Consider the following 17,165-nt stretch of genomic DNA (forward strand, 5'->3'; position numbering starts at 1 on the left):
CCTCTGCCTGTGTGTACTTAGCCACTGCACACTTACCCTCTGCCTGTGTGTACTTAGCCACTGCACACTTACCCTCTGCCTGTGTGTACTTAACCACTGCACACTTACCCTCTGCCTGTGTGTACTTAACCACTGCACACTTACCCTCTGCCTGTGTGTACTTAACCACTGCATACTTACCCTCTGCCTGCTTCACCACGCTGAGCACTTAACCACTGCATACTTCACCACTACCAACTTGACGGCTCCACTTGTGACCACTGCATACTTAGCCGCCGCATGCTCTGTCACTGTGCGTAACCTCGTGTCTGTAACAGCAGTATATATAAGCACTGCGTCCTCAGCCCCTGCACATGTAACACCAGAGTGCTTCATGCCTTTCTACCCCTTTAGCCCCTTGGTGACGGCACACCTGGCAGGTGTTGGGCAAGCCGCTGCAGGGTGAAGAGGTCGAGGGAGGGCAGACTCCCCTGGGCAAAATCACTGGGGAATTATAAGGGGCTGGATCCATGAAAGCCATCTCACAGACTTCAAATCTACCCCAATTTAAATACTTTCTCAGTTTTGCCCTATGACTTAAATTCGAGTCCAAGACAGTGGTTCTCAAACTGGGCTCCCTTGGCAAATATTCCAGGAGTTTGAATATTTGTCTGAAACAGAGAGACCTTTTCCTCATTTTAAAAGACATACAATGAAAAGGTTTTGTTTTGTTTTGTTTCTTGAGTATTTGTCCCTTATTTATTTATTTATTTTTCCTCTCAAATCCTTGGCAGCTGTTCCCCGGCCAGGCTGTGTTTATATGAAACCTGATGATTTAACACGTAGCTGGATTAGTTCATCCACTCACCCCTCATTTGGTCACTGGACAAATATTTATTAGGCTCGTCCTCTGTGTCAAACACTTTTTGGACACAATATTTGGAAAGGGCCACTGCATCCACCCAAGTAGCCTGTTCGCTTCCGAGTATGTGTGTTGTTTGCACTTCATGACATGTAAGCATGATTAAGCAGCACGTCCTTGATTCCTGTGACATTTATTTTTAACCTGCTCAAAGCGACTCTCTTGGAAACGCTATCTCTAGGGGCCGTGGGATCTTCATTTATTGGAGATGCAGAGAACTTGATGTATATTCTGATCATTTCATCACTCCTCTATTAATCCCAATGATCCAGATTCTTAGAGTGGAATTAAACATGGCAGCATTTGACAATGTTCTCTAGGGAGCTGGGCAACTTCCAGACGACTGGGCCCCACAATCAACTTTGAGAAGGCAGCTGGGGGGAGGCGGGGGCAGGAATCACCCAGGTTCAAATCCCAGCTTGGGTAATTCTGGATGGTGTGGCTGTTGGAAAATCCATTCAACTCTCTGAAACTCGTTTTCTCCACCTGTAAAACGAGAGGGTTAAAAATCACACCACCCTCAAACTATTTTCGTGGCGTACCAAATACCTAAAACTCCTGACACAGGATAGATGCATCCATGCTGGTGGTATTGCTACTAAAATAATGATGATAATATTACATTTTCCAGTAAAGTTCAATTGGGTTTCGTGTTTCAATTCCCAATAGTTCTCCACCCCCCAAACCCTCTCTCTTTGCTATGGGATAGCATTTAAAAAAATATATCCCTGGAGCCTGCCCCAATTATAAAAGGAGATAACTTGACATCATTTAACTGCAGCCTGAGCATTTGAATTTAATTGCACGGGAAATAATTATTTCTGAAGAGCGAGGTTTTTGAGGTTCTGGGAGGCGGTATAAGATATGGATCTCGTTACATTAGACCTCGGCAAATAAACTTTTAGTAATCAGCTGCTACTTAACATACCTTCCACCTCCCATTGAATTTCCAGCAGGCACCATGGGACAGGATGGATTGGGGAAGGAGGGGGCTGAACTGCTGATTAATTATTTAAAAAGTGATTTATTTACCAAGGTGAGCCATTTGCAAATTCAATAATAAATCTATTAAGGAGTAGTTAACCTCTATAACTCTGTTTTAAATAATCAATTGGTGTTTGGGTAGCGTTCAGCGTCTGTCTCATTAAGTCCTCATTTGAAGCACTTAATCTGAGGTGTGACCGAATCAGCCCTGAGGTGGTAATTAGGTGTTTGCTCTGGGTCCTTGGTCTTGCAAGGATCTGGGTCCTTCCCCTTCCCAGGCTGCCAGGGCCCTGGCTGGGGGATGGGGGAGCCCTGGGTCCTCTGACTCTTTGTTCTCCACAGTGCGTCCCTCGACAGAGACTTCACACCACCACCCTCCTCCAGGGGGAAGAAGAAGAAGAAGAAATCTGCCCGGAAGAAGAGAAGGAGGTGAGACCACCCACCGGGGGGAGACGAAACCTTCAAGATGCGGAAAGGAACAGAACAGGGTGACAGGGGCTTTGGAGTCCGTAGGGGACTCTCCGTAGAGTGCAGATCTCTTCTCTGCCTGTTCACTGGCTGTGTGACCTTGAACTTCACCTCTAAGCTTTTCCAATTCTGAAAACAAATGACAATGATACCTGCCTCTTGGGATTTGGTGTCTGGCATGTAGTAAGTGACCAATTAAATAGGAGCACAGTCACTATCATGAGCACTGAGTTCCTCTGAGAGTTGACTCAGTGCGGAGGATCACACTAAGCTGATAATACTACCCTGATTTCCCGACCTCCCGACCTCTATCCACCCCGGCAAGCATTAATATTCCCATTTTAGGGATGAGGGGAAAAAAGGCTCAGCGAGGGAGTGAAAGAATCTGCAGGGTCTTGATTCCCAGTAGGTGTCCACCCCACTGTCCATCAAGCCAAATGCCCAGGATAATGAATGGACTTGACAATATTTGCCAAGTCAATGGCTCTTTTGCATTTATTGCCTTTTACTTTTCTATACACCATCGTTTAATTTTTTTTTTTTTTGTTTTGCATTGAAAAATATTTCCAGGTTTGCCTGTAGACAGTCGCTCACTAGCCTGAACGCTTGCTTACCTGGTGTCCCAACCCCAGAGAACCAGGCCTGAAAATTCTTAGTGGAGAATCCACCGAACGGCCAAGGCAATACTCATAGACGCCTGCAGGGGGCAGCAGAGAGCAGTGTCTGGACCACTTGAGCCTGAACTTTTCTGGGACCTTGTTCTAGGACACCCTTTAGCCTAGTCCTAAAAGGGTCAGGCCCAAGGAAAACCCCATAGGGAATGTGGGTGAAGAAGCTGAGATGTAGCCATTGTAAGGCAAGGAGTGGCATTGGACAAGTGGAGTTTCCTGATTTTAGGGGTGGGTTGAAGAACTTTTCAAAAAGGAGATAGCAGACATCCATCATTCAATAAATGTCCACCGAGCTCGCGTTTGGGGACGGACGTTGTGATTCCTTAAAGGTCGAGTGGGTCCTCAGTCATTTCCCTCCTGGGATGGAAAGATCTCCAATTTTTTAGCTGTGTGTCTCTGGGCAGATCCCTTCACCTCTCAGAACCTCTGTTTCTTCATCAGAAAAGTTCTGGTAGCAACTGTACCTGAGAAGCATGTGGAAGGGTTAAATGAGATAATACTTAAAAAGTACATGGTCATGTTTAAAATAAATGCAAAAAGCTACTGTTGGGGTTAAGATGACCCTTGATGAGCAGTTCTAAAAGAGCTGAGACCCTACAGAGGGGTTGGGGAAAGCGCCCTGAGAAACCAACTCTGGCCTTTACCAGCCTCCCTCTGAAGTGCCTCCCCTTCCCACAGGTCCCCATCCTATAGCCCATCGCCCGTGAAGAAAAAGAAGAAGAAAAGTTCCAAGAAACACAAGCGACGCAGGTATCATCCTTCTTCCTTTATAAACAGGGGCCTCCCAGGTGGGATAGGGAAGGGAGACTCAAAATGTCGTTTGGAACCATCTCATGTCATTTGTGCAGCAAATTTATTTTATATATATATATATATATATATATATATATATATATATATATATATATATATTAATATCATGTACAAGTTGGGACTCCAGATGCAGGGACCAGGGGTCCACCATCCCAACTGAGGCCAGGAAAGGCCTGATTAGAAGAAAGCAGGAGGGTCTCAGTGGCCCCCTAGGTGTGGGCAAGGGGGCAAGGAGAGGGAATAGAGGGCTCATGGGGTCAGGCAGAAGCCACGGCTCCCTCTGCTTCCTGGTCTATGTAAGGGGACAAGGCTGCACCCTGCCCCGTGTCTCCACATGGCAAGCTAAGCCTCAGGAGACTCTGAACTGTCCAAATTCCCTGTTCCAAATTCCCTAGAGAAGGCTTCACATGGGGGTCCCCCTATGTCCCAGAGGGTGGGATCTGGTTGGAGAACGTGGCTGCTAGGATGGCTCACCCTTGTGGGAGGGGAGCGGGGTCAGAAGTGAAAGGACATTGTAAGCAGAACACACCTTCTAGAACTTTCCCACTGTGCACACACATGCATGCACACACTGATCCACGGTCCCACGCACACACATGTTTACAGGGGGAAAAGACCAGAAGGATTTAAACCAGAGGGCTCCAAGTCAACATTTATAATCGAAAGATTTTACAAAACAGAATCTCAGTGTTGCATTCCCTCCATAAAAGAAAGGTCCGTGTCTTCCTTGAGCCAGTTTCCCACGGGCAGCCCTCAGCTGGCCTGGGGAGCGGTGTGGGCTTTAACACGTCTCAGCCTCCTCCTGCCACTGACACACATTTCCCAGACCCTGTGGTTGGCCCTGGATAATGGGAAACGTCCAGTTTATATTTTATGTATTTCATTTGTATTTTATTACTGCGTCTTCCAATGCGGCGAGCAATTTGGATTATTAACAGAATAAAAGCGGGAGGTCATTTGGGTTTGCCCTGTGCATCTGAAAGCCCGATTCAAAGTGGTTTCAGTGTGGCTTTTACTTATTCAGGGTTTTGGCCACATCTCAGCCCTTGTTGCTAGAATTGTCCCAAACCCAGTTTGAGCTCCCTGGTTATGTCCAGCGCCTGCCTTGATGTTCAGTTGAGGCTGAGTTTGTGCTTATTATAAAGATGTGGGCAAATCAGTGCGTGGATATGAGACGTGGGCAGTGAGCAAAAGGGCAATTTGGTGTCAGAAGTCTTTCGCACCATGGAGCCCCATTGTAGAGACAGTGTCCTTTGGGGGGAGGGGAATCATGGAGGGAGATGAGGACGGGGAAATACTCTTGCCGGCCCCTCCAGAGCCCTCCCTGGCTGAGCATTGCCCTGCTCCTGAGCCAGCTTCCCCAAGTTTGTGAAATGTCTGGTTAACGATGTCTGAAGCATTACAACTGGCAATCTTGCTGGGCACACCTGTAATTCCAGTGGCTTGGGAGGCTGGGGCAGGAGGATCCCAAATTGAAGGCCAGCCTCAATCACTTAGCATGGTCGCAAGCTCAAAATTTAAAAAAATAAAATAAGAAAGGGGGCTGGGGATGTGGCTCAGCGTTAAGTATCTCCGGGTTCAATCCTCAGTATTAAAAAAAAAAAAGAAAAAGAAAAGATTTTCAACTTTAATGAGATTTGTCCTTATCTCTTAATTAACAAAGCTTCAGTGTTTTAAATAGTTCTCTCCTCTTTGCAGCTCTATTAAACCCCTTATATGAAACATAAATGATGTTTTCAAGCTCCCAAAACAGGACGGTGACCCAAATCCAGGCCCTGCCCTCAGATTACTCACATGCTGCTGAGGAAAATGGGTGACAATCACATGGAGAGGTCTGGACCCTCATATCCCCCAGTGAGAAGCTCAGCAGGGCTTGGAGAAGCACAGAGGAAGACTCTGAGGAGCTTGAGGGGCTCATAGAACACTACAAAATACCACAGCGAGAAGAGAATGAGTAGAAGCCACATAGGTGAAGCTGTGTGACCCTGGGCAACTTAACTCACTTCTCTGAGCTTCAGCGTCTTTGTCTGGAAGACGGCTGCGAATCGTCCTCCACAGGGTTTGGGGGAACATCGAATGAGGCTGGGAGTGATAGATGCTTAGCCCAGAACCCGGCACACAGGAAGAGTCCTCCATGTGGCAGCCAGGGACCTCGTGGTGGTGTCAGCCGGGAGGAGGAGGAATCTCCAACTAGGGAGAGAGATGATTAGAGGGAGGGGAGGAGACAGAGGACTCTTTCGCAGGCCCCCGTCAACAGCCTCACCTGGGACAGCCTTGCTGGCAATTTGGGGTGAACTTTGGAGCATGGGTAGGCTTTGGCCTGGAAATCTGGGGTTCAAACCAAGGTTGCCCTGTGAGCATCACATTCTTTGGAACCTGAGAGAGTGGGGGGACTGGCTAGGGGTCCCGACCCCTAGCAGCATGATCACAAGCCCAGGGTGCCTTTGTCCCAGGAGCAGAGACCCAAACTCACCCAGATTTCTTCTCTCCCCTCCCCTCTTTCTTCCCCCTTCCTCCCTCCCTCCCCCTCCCTCCTCCCTCTGAACCAGGTCCTTCTCCAAGAAGAGAAGACACAGGTAAGACCCGCGGCCTCCGGCTGCTCATTCTGCTTCCTGCTTCCCTGAACCAGGCTCTGGGCCACTTCCTGGCTCGGCTGCCACCTCCACCTCTGTTCCTGGGCCAGCCCCATGTGGCACCCTAGTTCTGCTTGAGTCTGTTTAAGATGCCACCATTGAACTCCAGAATAGGGGCATCATCCACCCAGTCAGTCCCAGGCCCAGCCACACCCCAGAGGTCAGGACTGCAGGACTCACTATATGTGGGGTCCTGCACCGGCCACTGCCACGAGTGGACGCATTCAACACCCCCGTTCACCCCTGTCACATCTCGGTGGTGGATATGTCTCTTCTCCATTTTACAGATAGAGAAACTGAGGCTCCGGGGCTGTGACAGGAAGGTCCACAGAGCCAAGTTCAATCAGAGCCAGTATTCAAACTCAAATTGTTCAGACAGAGGATCAGGACAGGGGACAGTGGCTTCTTAAGTGGCAGCAGCCATATCTAGAGCTGTGGAAAGAAGGCAAAGTCCTACGCTGACTGGCGGGCTCATTCAGAACCAGCCAAGCTCTGGAGGCCTCAGATGCCTTCCCTGGGGCTACGGCCACTTGTCCATGGATTTAACAGAAGGCGTGGACTGTGGGGACTCGGGCTCCGGGGCCACTTCCCAGTCACCTCGGGGATCCGGGGCAAGTTTCTTGGCCCATCCGAGGTTGGGTTCCCACATCTGTAAAATGTGCCTTGATTAGATTGTCCCTCCACCCACAGGTCTCAGGGGCGACACAGGGGTGGTCGACAGGAGGTACCTAGCAGGACACCTAGCCCTAGCCAAGCTCCGACGTGGCAGATATTGTCACTATCACCCCCTACCACCCGTGGGCCACTACTGACCTACCAAAGCCGGGCTCCGCATCCCCGGCACCTGCTCTCAATGGAGGTGCATGAGCTGGTGTCCCCCGGAACTGGCTGGGTGGACAAGTGGGCACCAACTTCTCCTGCCCTCAGGCCTTGATCCCCGTCCACCTCCAGACTGCCTGGGTCAAGGGACCCACGGAATGTTCCGTGTTTGAACCACCTGTTCGTTTTTATCTTGAACTGCATTTTTTTTTGGCATCTTTCAATTAATTGGCCCTTTCTTATTTAGCTCCTCAAGCCCAAAAACCAAAAGAAGGGAAGAGAAGAGGCATCAAAAGCAGTAAGTAGATGCCACCTGCAACATGCTCTCCAGTTGGGGGAACTGAAGACCTGGATTGAGCAGCCAGAGGGTGGTTGGCAAATAGCCAGGAAAGGGAGGGGAGGGTGGGTGACTGAGAGGAAGGAGGGAGGGAGGGAAGGAGGGAGGGGAAGAGAAGGGAGGGGAGGGGGAGGGGGAGGAGAGGGAGGAGGAGAAAGAACTGTCTGTGACCTTGAAGCTGTAGGCTTAGCGTGCACGAGCACCAGGTTGAGTATGCCACCTGGTAGGGGTGTGGATACGGGTGTGTTTACGTGTGCATGCAGTTGTGCAGTGCACATGCATGCTCCTGGCGTGCCCCTGACATGGGTTGTAGGGCGTCTGTGTGAAACGGGCACCTTGTCACCGTCCATACATTTTCTCATCATGCAAACATTTGTGGACTTGCAAATTCATACACCACGTGGGCACCTGGTATGCACCTGTGGCTTCTGTGTGCATTCACACCCATGCACTTTTGTGCCCGTGCTCGTGTGAGCACCTAATATGAATATAGCTGCTCCGAGGGCCGAGGTGTACCGATCCCTGGCACTCCGTGTGTGCACTGTGTGTGCGCCGTGGGTATGCAGGCATGTGTGGTGGTTTTCACCTGTGCACGTGCGAGCTGTGTGTTCATGGTTATGGGGTGTGAGCACGCGTGGGAACCCGTGCCCTGGCTCCTGGGTGTACAGTGTGGAGCAACGGGTGACGCTCCTTGCCTCGGTCTCAGCCCCAGCTGTGCACAGTTTCTAGCTGGTAGTAGAAATTCAAATCAGCCAGCACCGCCTGCAGAGCTCAGTTCCCAACCAAATTAAAAGTAAATTTGGTTACAGCCCACCTACTTTATGCCCTGCAAATTTTAGTGCGTGTGTTTTCCAGTCAACTAATATTTTATCTCCCACCAAGAAGCTTCTAGAAAGAAGATCAGAGATAATGGGTAGTCAGCCGCTGGGAAGGAGAAGAGGAGCAGGGGCAAAGAGGGTGGGCACCCAGCTTTGCCGCCCTAAAGGGTCTCTTGGCTCAGGGTCAGTGGGAGGGAAGGCATTTCAGCCACCACCACAAAGACCTGGGGATGTTCCAGAAGGAAGAAGCGGAGCCTCCAGCTAGCTCAGGGAGGAACTTCCCATCTTCAGGCTTGGTTACAAGTCACTCATCTTGAGTGTGTCTTCATGCCAGAGCAGAGAGAGCACGTGTTCCCCAAGGTCTCCGCATCACTTGTCCTGGTGGAGCGGGGGTGGGGGGCACAGGATGAACAGCTGCAGTCGCAGTCAGACCTCAAGCTCACTGGGAGGGACCATGGTGGCATCGAGTTGCCCACCCTTCCCAGTGCCATCCCAGAAGTTACCAGCGAGCATCAGGAGGCTTGTGCCAGCCACAGAAGGCAAGAGACAGGAGAGCAAGGAGCCCAGGACTCGCCCCCAAAGGCTCCGAGGCTCATTCTGGGCCTCCCTGTTGGCGTAGGTAGAATGAGACCAACACCAGAACCAGCTTTATAAACGCTAGAACTCGTGCCTGGAGCCGAGGGTGAGTAAGGTATGAAAAGGTGATCGCATTAGAAGAACCTCTGAGTCCTTTCTTGAGATAACCAGATGGGCTCCTGGCCTCCTGATAGAACCATCTCTAACTCCCACTGACCCCTGGCCTGGCCCAGATCACTGACATTCCCTGTACCTGCTTCATCACCCTGGCCATTGCTCCTCCCACTCCTGGCTGGTTAGGATTCCTCCGGAAGAACTGAAGTAACCTGTAGCAAGGCCGCGATCAGTGGCGGCGGAGACCCTTGTTCAGCGGGACGTGTGCTGCACTTTCTGAACGGCTTTGGACTCCATGCTAAGAATCTGGATTTAATTTTCCAGGTCTGAGGTGACAAATTGGCAGCCCAAAGGCCTAATTTACTCTGCAAATGGGTTTTGTTTGCACCAAGAGGTGTCTTTCTTTCTTTCTTTCTTTCTTTAATGAGCTTCCATTTAAAATAGGAATATTTTACATTAAAAAAAAAACAACTGTATTTCCCCATCCACTTGAAAAATTGGCAAGTCCAGCCGGTGGGCAGCCTGTGGACAGAGCCCAGGGCCACCACTGGTGTCATTTCAGTGCCGGGATGACGGCTCCCACCTAGGACACCTCTCTGGTCCTGAGGCCAGGTGACGGGGTGACTCCTGCCTTGGGTAAGGGACAGGTGACATGCGGGTGTGGCAAGCCCTGAGTCATCCATGCTCCAGCCCGAAGACCCCTTTCTGCTCACCTGTGGATCGAAATCAACCTCTCTCTCTCTCTCTCTCTCTCTCTCTCTCTCTCTCTCTCTCTCTCTCCCCAAGATCTCGAAGCCGGCCCCGAAAATCTCACCGTCACCGCCACCACCACTGGCCCTCGCGGTCCCAGAGCTCGGAGTCACGCTCCTCCAGTTGTGAGAGCAGGTAGCCCCTCACCCCACGGGGCCCCTTCACCCCCCCCCCCAGAGCCCAGGGCCCCTGCAGCATCCAGCTGTTCCCTCCAGGGGTGCACTTCCTGCTCAGCCTGGCCCCTGCCATGCTCCTAGGTGGGTTCACTCTTGCCTAAAGAGAAAGGCTATGGCAGAGGTGCCCTTAGAAAAATGATCTGGAAGTCCCAGAGCAGAAAGGGACAGTCCAGAGCAGGAACCAGTCCCTACAGGTGCAGAAAACTGCCTTGACCCTGCCACTTTAAGCTGCGGGCAGGATGCTAACCATCTCTGAGCCTCAGCTCCGACATCTATAAAAGGGGAAAGTAACGCCTGTCCCGCCCGCCTTCAAGTTGTAGAATGGACTGTGAAAGCACCTGTGGAGGAGTCCCTGGGTGTCAGACAAATCTGTACAGTGCTATTGCTATTTACTACTGTGTCTCAGGGAGCTCAAGGGACAGGCGAGTCCTAATGCGTCCATTCTCAGAGGGCAGATGTGCCTTTGGTTCCCACTGCCGAAGGAGCCACCAGATCTAGACTGGGCAAACTCGCAGACGCCATCGTGGTCACTTTCATCAGCCATTTCTTTCTGAAATGTTGGGGTGCCACTCAACAGGACAGCTCCATTTCACAGATTAGCAAAGTGATCCCCAAAGACACAGTTACGTCCAAACACACGGAAGCAGATGGACGCGTCCAGTTGCTCAGATGGACAGACGGTCACAGGAGTGGAGGATATTCAGCTGAACCGGGGAAGGGACCTTTCCTGTCATCCCACAAGCATCTGTTAAATGAATGAATGAAGGGATGGGGCTGGGGGCGGGGGAGTGGGTGGTTCCGGGCATGGGAAGATGGATGGACCCGCACAGAGTCCAGCTCGGACATGGGCACGCGCAGACACCCCCAAGGTCAAAGTCACGTACAGGCACAAGCACACTCTGTCGTCCTCAGGTGATGCGTGGGTCCCTTGAACGTCTCTCTGCCCGTGCGCACCTTCAGAATGTTCTCGCTCAGGTCCCTGTCCCCTGTCCCCAGGCACCGAGGCCGGTCCCCCGAGGAAGGGCGGAAGTCCCGCCGCAGGCACTCTCGCGGCTGCTCCAAGACCCTGTGCAAGGCCAGCCCCGAGGCCCGGTCCAGCCCCCCGCCCAGCCAGCCCCTGCAGATGCTCAGCCTCCTGTCGGCCAGGGGTGTAGTAAGTATTGCACACGCCTCCTCCTGCAGCCTGGTGGTGACACGGGGGACAGGGGTGGAGGCCCAGGGTCAGGGCAACACACGACATGCTTTAATTCAGTCCCCGGCAAAATACCCCCCGCTGGCTCCAGACCTCATAATCAATGAACCAAATGGTCACTCAGCAGCCTGTGGCAGCACTGGGCTTGGGGACTTGGAGGAGGGCGGATGGCAGAGGAAGAAAAACAAAAATACCCAGGCTCTGTTATCAGGGGCCCCTTGACGATCGATGCTGGTCTCTAGCGTGGCATTCGCAGGAACGCATGCGTGAAAGATCCCAGGAAGTCGGTTTGTTTTCCTTTTTAATTTGTTTGTTTGGTTGTTGTTTTTATGTTTTTTGTTTTTTGGTTTTTTTTGGTGAGTGAGGAAGAAGGGGCGTTGGACGTGACTGAGGTGCTCTAGATTTTACGTGAACACTGCATCTTTGTGCCCGTTGGCTGGCAGCCTTGGCTGGCATCTGGAATTTGATTCCACCTATAAATGCGACCTTGAATTTATATGAGAATTTTCCTCCGAGGGGCTCCTAGCCCTTGACCTGTGTCTTCTCTTGTATCCACACAAGGTCTCAGGGAATGGAGGGCACAAGCTGCTGTCACTCTTGCCTTCCACAGATGGGACAGAAATAACCAAAGCTCAGAGAGGTTGAGGTCTGGGGTGAAGACACAGAGCAGGACCAGAAGGAATCCAGTTTAGCAACCTGGGGCTGGAGGGAATCATGCAGTACTTCCCTGGGTCAACAAGGAGAGGCTGAAATGTGACGTCAGACAATTGGACACCTTCAGCCAGCTGAATTTAATGTAGAGATGGGTCTGAATTTAAGTCCTACTTTGTCCCTTCCTAGCTGTGGGGCTCTGGGCAAGGTACCTGACCAAGGTTTTCTCGCTGATAACCCTGAAGGAATGCCTCTTCTATATGGGATTGTTGGAGAAATCCTATAAGATAAAGCAGACTCCAAAGGGGCAGACAGACAGACAGACAAGAGGAAGAAGGTCAAGATCAACATAGCTAATATGTTGATATTGACACAGCAGTGCATCCTGGGAAACTCTTCCCCATCCACGAGGGCACCCGGTATGAAGGTCTAATTTTGCCCAAATCTTCTGCCTATCTGGAACCATCCACAACTGTCCCCAGGTCCCTGCATTGTAAAGATGCCCGTGGTTACTGAAGACTTGCAAGGGGCAAATGCCACCTACTTTGTCTCCTCCCCGAATGTCCTAAGAAGAGGAGTGCTGGTAGGGAAGGGAGCCAGAGACCTGGGTGCAAGCCTTGACTGGACTAATCATTTTATCCCTCCCAGCCTCGGTTTCCTCAACGGGGAAATAGGTATGGTCATCCCACTGATCTCCCAGGGCGGGTTGTGGCAAAGGTAAAGGTGAATTTGAAATCTGAGCAATGAGAGGTAGGAGTGTGTTGGAGTTATCCAAGGGCTCCCCAGTCTCCCCAGTCATATAATTAGTGGCAGCCCATTCAGAGTCCCCAGTGACCCCAGCTTAAGGTGCCCTTGAGAATGACTAACTTATATGGCTTTACCTGCCTGAGCTGGCTTCCAAACAAGGTCACGGCCATCAGAATGTAGCTGAAAGCCGGGTCTGTCCTCCCAAACCAATGGGTGATGGTACAAATTGGCTCTTGGCAGTTTGCTTTCCTGAAACACACAGGCTCCTGACAGATTCGGAGTTAGACACTTTGATGTCCAATATGAGCTCAGCCCCTATCAGAAAAGCTTAAAGCCCAGCCTCATTGGTACCCACAAGGAAGAGGCCTTAAGAGCTCACCAGGCCCGATACCCTAATTCCTACCTCAGTGAGACTCACAGAAGAAAAAGGTCTCACATTGGCTACGGCCAGGTGGAACTTTAAAACTGGGATCATGATGATGTGGTCTAATTCTGGCTCCCAGCTAGGGACAGTTACCTAAACCTGTCTAAACTGCAGTTTCTTTGTCTGTAAAGAAATAATAATAATAGATAACAACGTTCTCTTCTTTGAAGAACATTCATTGAGCCCAGTTCTTGGCCCAGGGGCAAAACTCAGTGCATATTGATGGTGTTCTGAGAACATTCCGGCTCCCAAACTGTACTTAACCAGCCACAGAATCTTGAGCAACTTCCGTAATCCCTTTTATATCTCTGTTTTCTCAAAATCTGAAAAGCGAGCATAATAATGAGACCTACCTCATGAGATGGTTAGGACTCTATGTCTAGATGTAAGCAGAAGTCATGGGATGTGGCAGGCAAGTGGCACATGCGGTGTGATGTTGGCCGTGAGCCAGCAGCCAGTAGCAATGCAAAGAGCGGTGGTGACGTGTCAGGTGGAAGTGACATGTAGCGTGGTTCCACGCCCAGGCTAATAATGGCAAAGCTGGGACTCGAGTCAGGGCCCTGCTTCCGGGACCAGTTCTTTCCATCCTACACAGAGGCCTTGGCCCACGTGGCTCTGCCCCCTCACTCAAGTTTGCCCAGCTCCTGGGGCATCTGAGGCTCCCAAATCTAGTGTCCGAATTCCCTTCATGCCTGGCTCTTTCCCAGCTTCTCTCTTACAAAGGTAGAGACGGAAGAAGGTTCTAGATTGGACCAGAGATTTTTCTAAGAGTCCTGGCCCCAAGATTTGTCTCCCTGTTCAGGGTGACAGCAGAGTGCCTGTCACTGAATCAGTCATTTATTTGAGTCCGTCCACATCTACTGAGCATCTGTGCAGGGTCAGGTGCTGGCTTGGCTCTGGGGATTCGATGAATAAGAAAGAAATAGTCTTTGCCTTCAGTTGAGAGGATGAGGTATAAATGGTGTAAGTTTGTAAATCACAAAGCAGGCGTGGTGTGGATGCTTAGGTGGGCAGGGCAGGGTGGGGAGAGAAGGGAACAGTCACTCAAACAACCAAGGGCAGGCAGGATTGAGCCAAGGAAAAGGAGGGACGAAGATGGGATTTGAGATCAAATTCCAGGGCAAGACACAGGGCTGTGGTGGGGACCAGAGCCTGAGTATCAAGAGTCTTTGGTGGCATAACTCCTGCCACTCTGAGTTGCTATCATTTGTTGTGTCCAGCTCTTTAAAAAGTCAAAGACCAGGTGGGCACATGGAGCACACCTGTAATCCCAACAGCTTGGGAGGCTGAGGCAGGAGGATGGCAAGTTCAAAGCCAGCCTCAGCAACTTAGTGAGGCCCTAAGCAACTCAGTGAGACCCTGTCTCTAAATAAAATACAAAATAGAGCTGGGGATGGGGCTCAGTGGTCGAGTGCCCCTGAGTTCAATCCCTGGTGCCAAAAAAAAAAAAAAAATTAAAACCAAGGACCAGTGTATTACATGGTGGCCTGCTCATTTGCATATATGACTGTGGAAATTGGGGGCCTAAATCCTTACTGAATTCCAGGTTGGTGGGCAACATTCAGCTGAGGCTCTCTTGCATGGTCCAGAACCCAAATCCAAAGTCTCTTTTCAAGGCCCTGAGGGCAGGGGAATGCAAAGCCATTCTTCCTGAACTCTTGGAGCTCAGGTGGGTGGTCCACAGAATGCTGTCACACAGAGCCCTCTATTGTCATTAGGGCTGGGACTAAGTCCATGGGCTTGATAAAATATTCAAATACTTGCTGGACAGCTGATAAATAGAACCTGTCACCACGTCACCCCACCCCAGGAAACCCATCCACCCGTCCCCTCCCCTGACACCTTCTAGATCTTCTCACAATCCAGCCATCAAAATAGGACACCTGATCCCTTTCAATGTGGGGGCCAATTTCAGGAATGGAGCAGTACCCACATCCAGCCAGTAGTCAAATGTTTTGAAAACCAACCCTGGAGGTGATGGACGCAGATGTAATGTATAGTAGGACCACAGCGGGAGGTTTGGACAGTGTTGTCTTGGCGTCTGAGAGGGCTTTGTAAGTAAGGGGACATTTGTGCTGGGCTGTGAAGCATGAGTAGGAGTTGGTTACATTGAGATGGCCGAGGGCTGGAAGGATGGGGATGCCTGTGCTAGGCATCACCCCATACTTTACCCAGATTTTTCCTCACTTGATGCACACAACAGTTCTTTGAGGTGGGTGCATTTATTATCACCCGTTTGCAGATGGGGAGCCCAAGCAAAGTGACTTAAGGAGGTAACTGGGAGGAGAGGGAGTGGCATGAGTCAGGGCTTGTGCCAGGGAAGCTTCTTCAACAGCCAGCGCCGGATGACAGGGAGGTTGGGGATTGGTCAAGACTAAAGCTGGAGAAGGGCAGGATTCTTTTTTTTTTCCTTTGTGCCTCCAAACTGGGCAGGTGGTTGCCATCTGCCTCTCGTGCAGTAAAAATTTGCACAATTGACAAAGGAAAAAAATGGAGACTGCGGAGTTCATAAAAGAGAGTCTCATGATATTGTGAATTGGAGGAGGCAGAGAGAGTGCTAACGATTAAGATGGGGACGTTGGATCTGGGTTCTCTGGAATTTCCCACCTTGTCACTCTGTATAACCCTGAGTGGCAGCAATAACTGCTGCTTACTGAGCACCTACTATGTGCCAGACGCAAAGCTGAGTTCTTCACCTGTAGTGTCATCTTGTTGATTTTTCTAATCAACAGCCCTTCAGCAGAACTTCCACTCATATCTTCATTTTACAATGTGAAACTCGAGTCTAGAAAAACCAAGTATAAAGACAACTCTTAAATAGAGAATCTAGAGTTGGAACCCAGAAAGCTTGTCCTCGGGACCCGTTTTGATTAGTTACGTGACCTCCCTTGTGTCATTTCCCTTCTCTGAGCCTCAGTATCTTCATCTGTACTTGGACAAGCAACCATACCTACTTACTGGGTTGTTATGAGGATGAGGTGACATAAGGCATCCATTCAGTTTTAAAATATGCATTAAGCAACTACTATGTGCCATGCACTTTCCAGGTGTTGGCAAACCAGCAGGGAACAAGACATACGTGGTCCCTGCCAGTGGGAAGCTTCACTTCTGTATGCAGAGGTATCCTCACGCTCAGGATATAATAATGCCCAGAATGTGACCATTGCTACTGTTACTCTTCCTCATCAATAGCAACTTTTTGAAACTTACTGCAAACAAACCCAGAAGTGATCTGGGGCCCTGAAAGCCTAATGATACCCAGACCCCAGGTGAACTCCACAGAGAGAGAATGGGCTTCCCATTCCGCAGACAGGAAAAACGAGGCTGGGAGTGGGGTGTGGAGTTTATGGATGGCCTGAACTTTGGGACCCCTCACCCTGGCTTCTTGTACATTCTGCAAAAGCTTCTGCTCCCCTGGGAGCCTCAATATCCAAGCCGCTCCTTGCAGCAGGAAAAAACCCAAGTGCAAAAAAGGAGGTGGCCCTGGGCGGGGGTCCGGGGACAGGTGATGGAGGTGGCCTTGGGCTGGGGACGTGGAGGGGGACAGTTGTTGTTTTTTAAATAAGAGCTTTGGTGCTTCACATTGGGGGACTCAGGTTCTCCTCTTGCTGGGGAAGGATGGAAGAAAGAAAAGCACCATTTTTTTTTCCACCAAAGGATATTGGAGCCCCCAGAAGTGGTAGGAAGGACGTGACCTTGGGGCGGGGGACATAAGTGAGTCTTTGAATGAACGTAGCTGCATGAAAAACTCATTACGCATAACTTTTTCTTCCTTCCCTCTGGGCTGGGGTAAAAGGGGCCGAACTGGACCCTATGTGGAAATTTTCCAAAACCACCAGTTTTTGAAACCTACTGAGATAGGAGAGCCCCATGCGGGATGCGACCTTTTCCATCAATCTCCTGCTAAAGGGAAGGAAGAGGGAGGCCAGATGGCCTCTCCTGGCCAAGGTCAGCTGCAGTGCATCAGGGAGGAGGATGGCCCTGGTCCTGAAGGACTCTGTCATCTTCCCATGATCCCCAGGGGATCCCCTCCTGCTCTCCCCCCCATCTCCTCCTCCTGGTGGATGAACTCCCCCAGGTCAATGAATCCT

General features: G+C 50.6%; 1 protein-coding gene across 1 annotated transcript in view; it reads left to right on the forward strand.

The window, feature by feature from the left end:
- The window catches only part of Srrm4 (serine/arginine repetitive matrix 4), a 149,909-nt gene that overhangs the window by 110,671 nt on the left and 22,073 nt on the right, over nucleotides 1-17,165 (forward strand). Inside the window, exons 3-8 of the mRNA XM_046456412.2 lie at nucleotides 2,228-2,314; nucleotides 3,703-3,774; nucleotides 6,387-6,413; nucleotides 7,537-7,587; nucleotides 9,921-10,019; nucleotides 11,057-11,213. Of these exons, the coding sequence (XP_046312368.1) occupies nucleotides 2,228-2,314; nucleotides 3,703-3,774; nucleotides 6,387-6,413; nucleotides 7,537-7,587; nucleotides 9,921-10,019; nucleotides 11,057-11,213 (493 nt within the window). The remainder of the gene's footprint in view (nucleotides 1-2,227; nucleotides 2,315-3,702; nucleotides 3,775-6,386; nucleotides 6,414-7,536; nucleotides 7,588-9,920; nucleotides 10,020-11,056; nucleotides 11,214-17,165) is intronic.

This window comes from Marmota monax, unplaced genomic scaffold, assembly GCF_021218885.2.
Source record: "Marmota monax isolate L192 unplaced genomic scaffold, Marmota_monax_Labrador192_F-V1.1 WCK01_AAM20220418_F8-fsc00185, whole genome shotgun sequence".
NCBI classification, from domain to species: Eukaryota; Metazoa; Chordata; class Mammalia; order Rodentia; family Sciuridae; genus Marmota; species Marmota monax.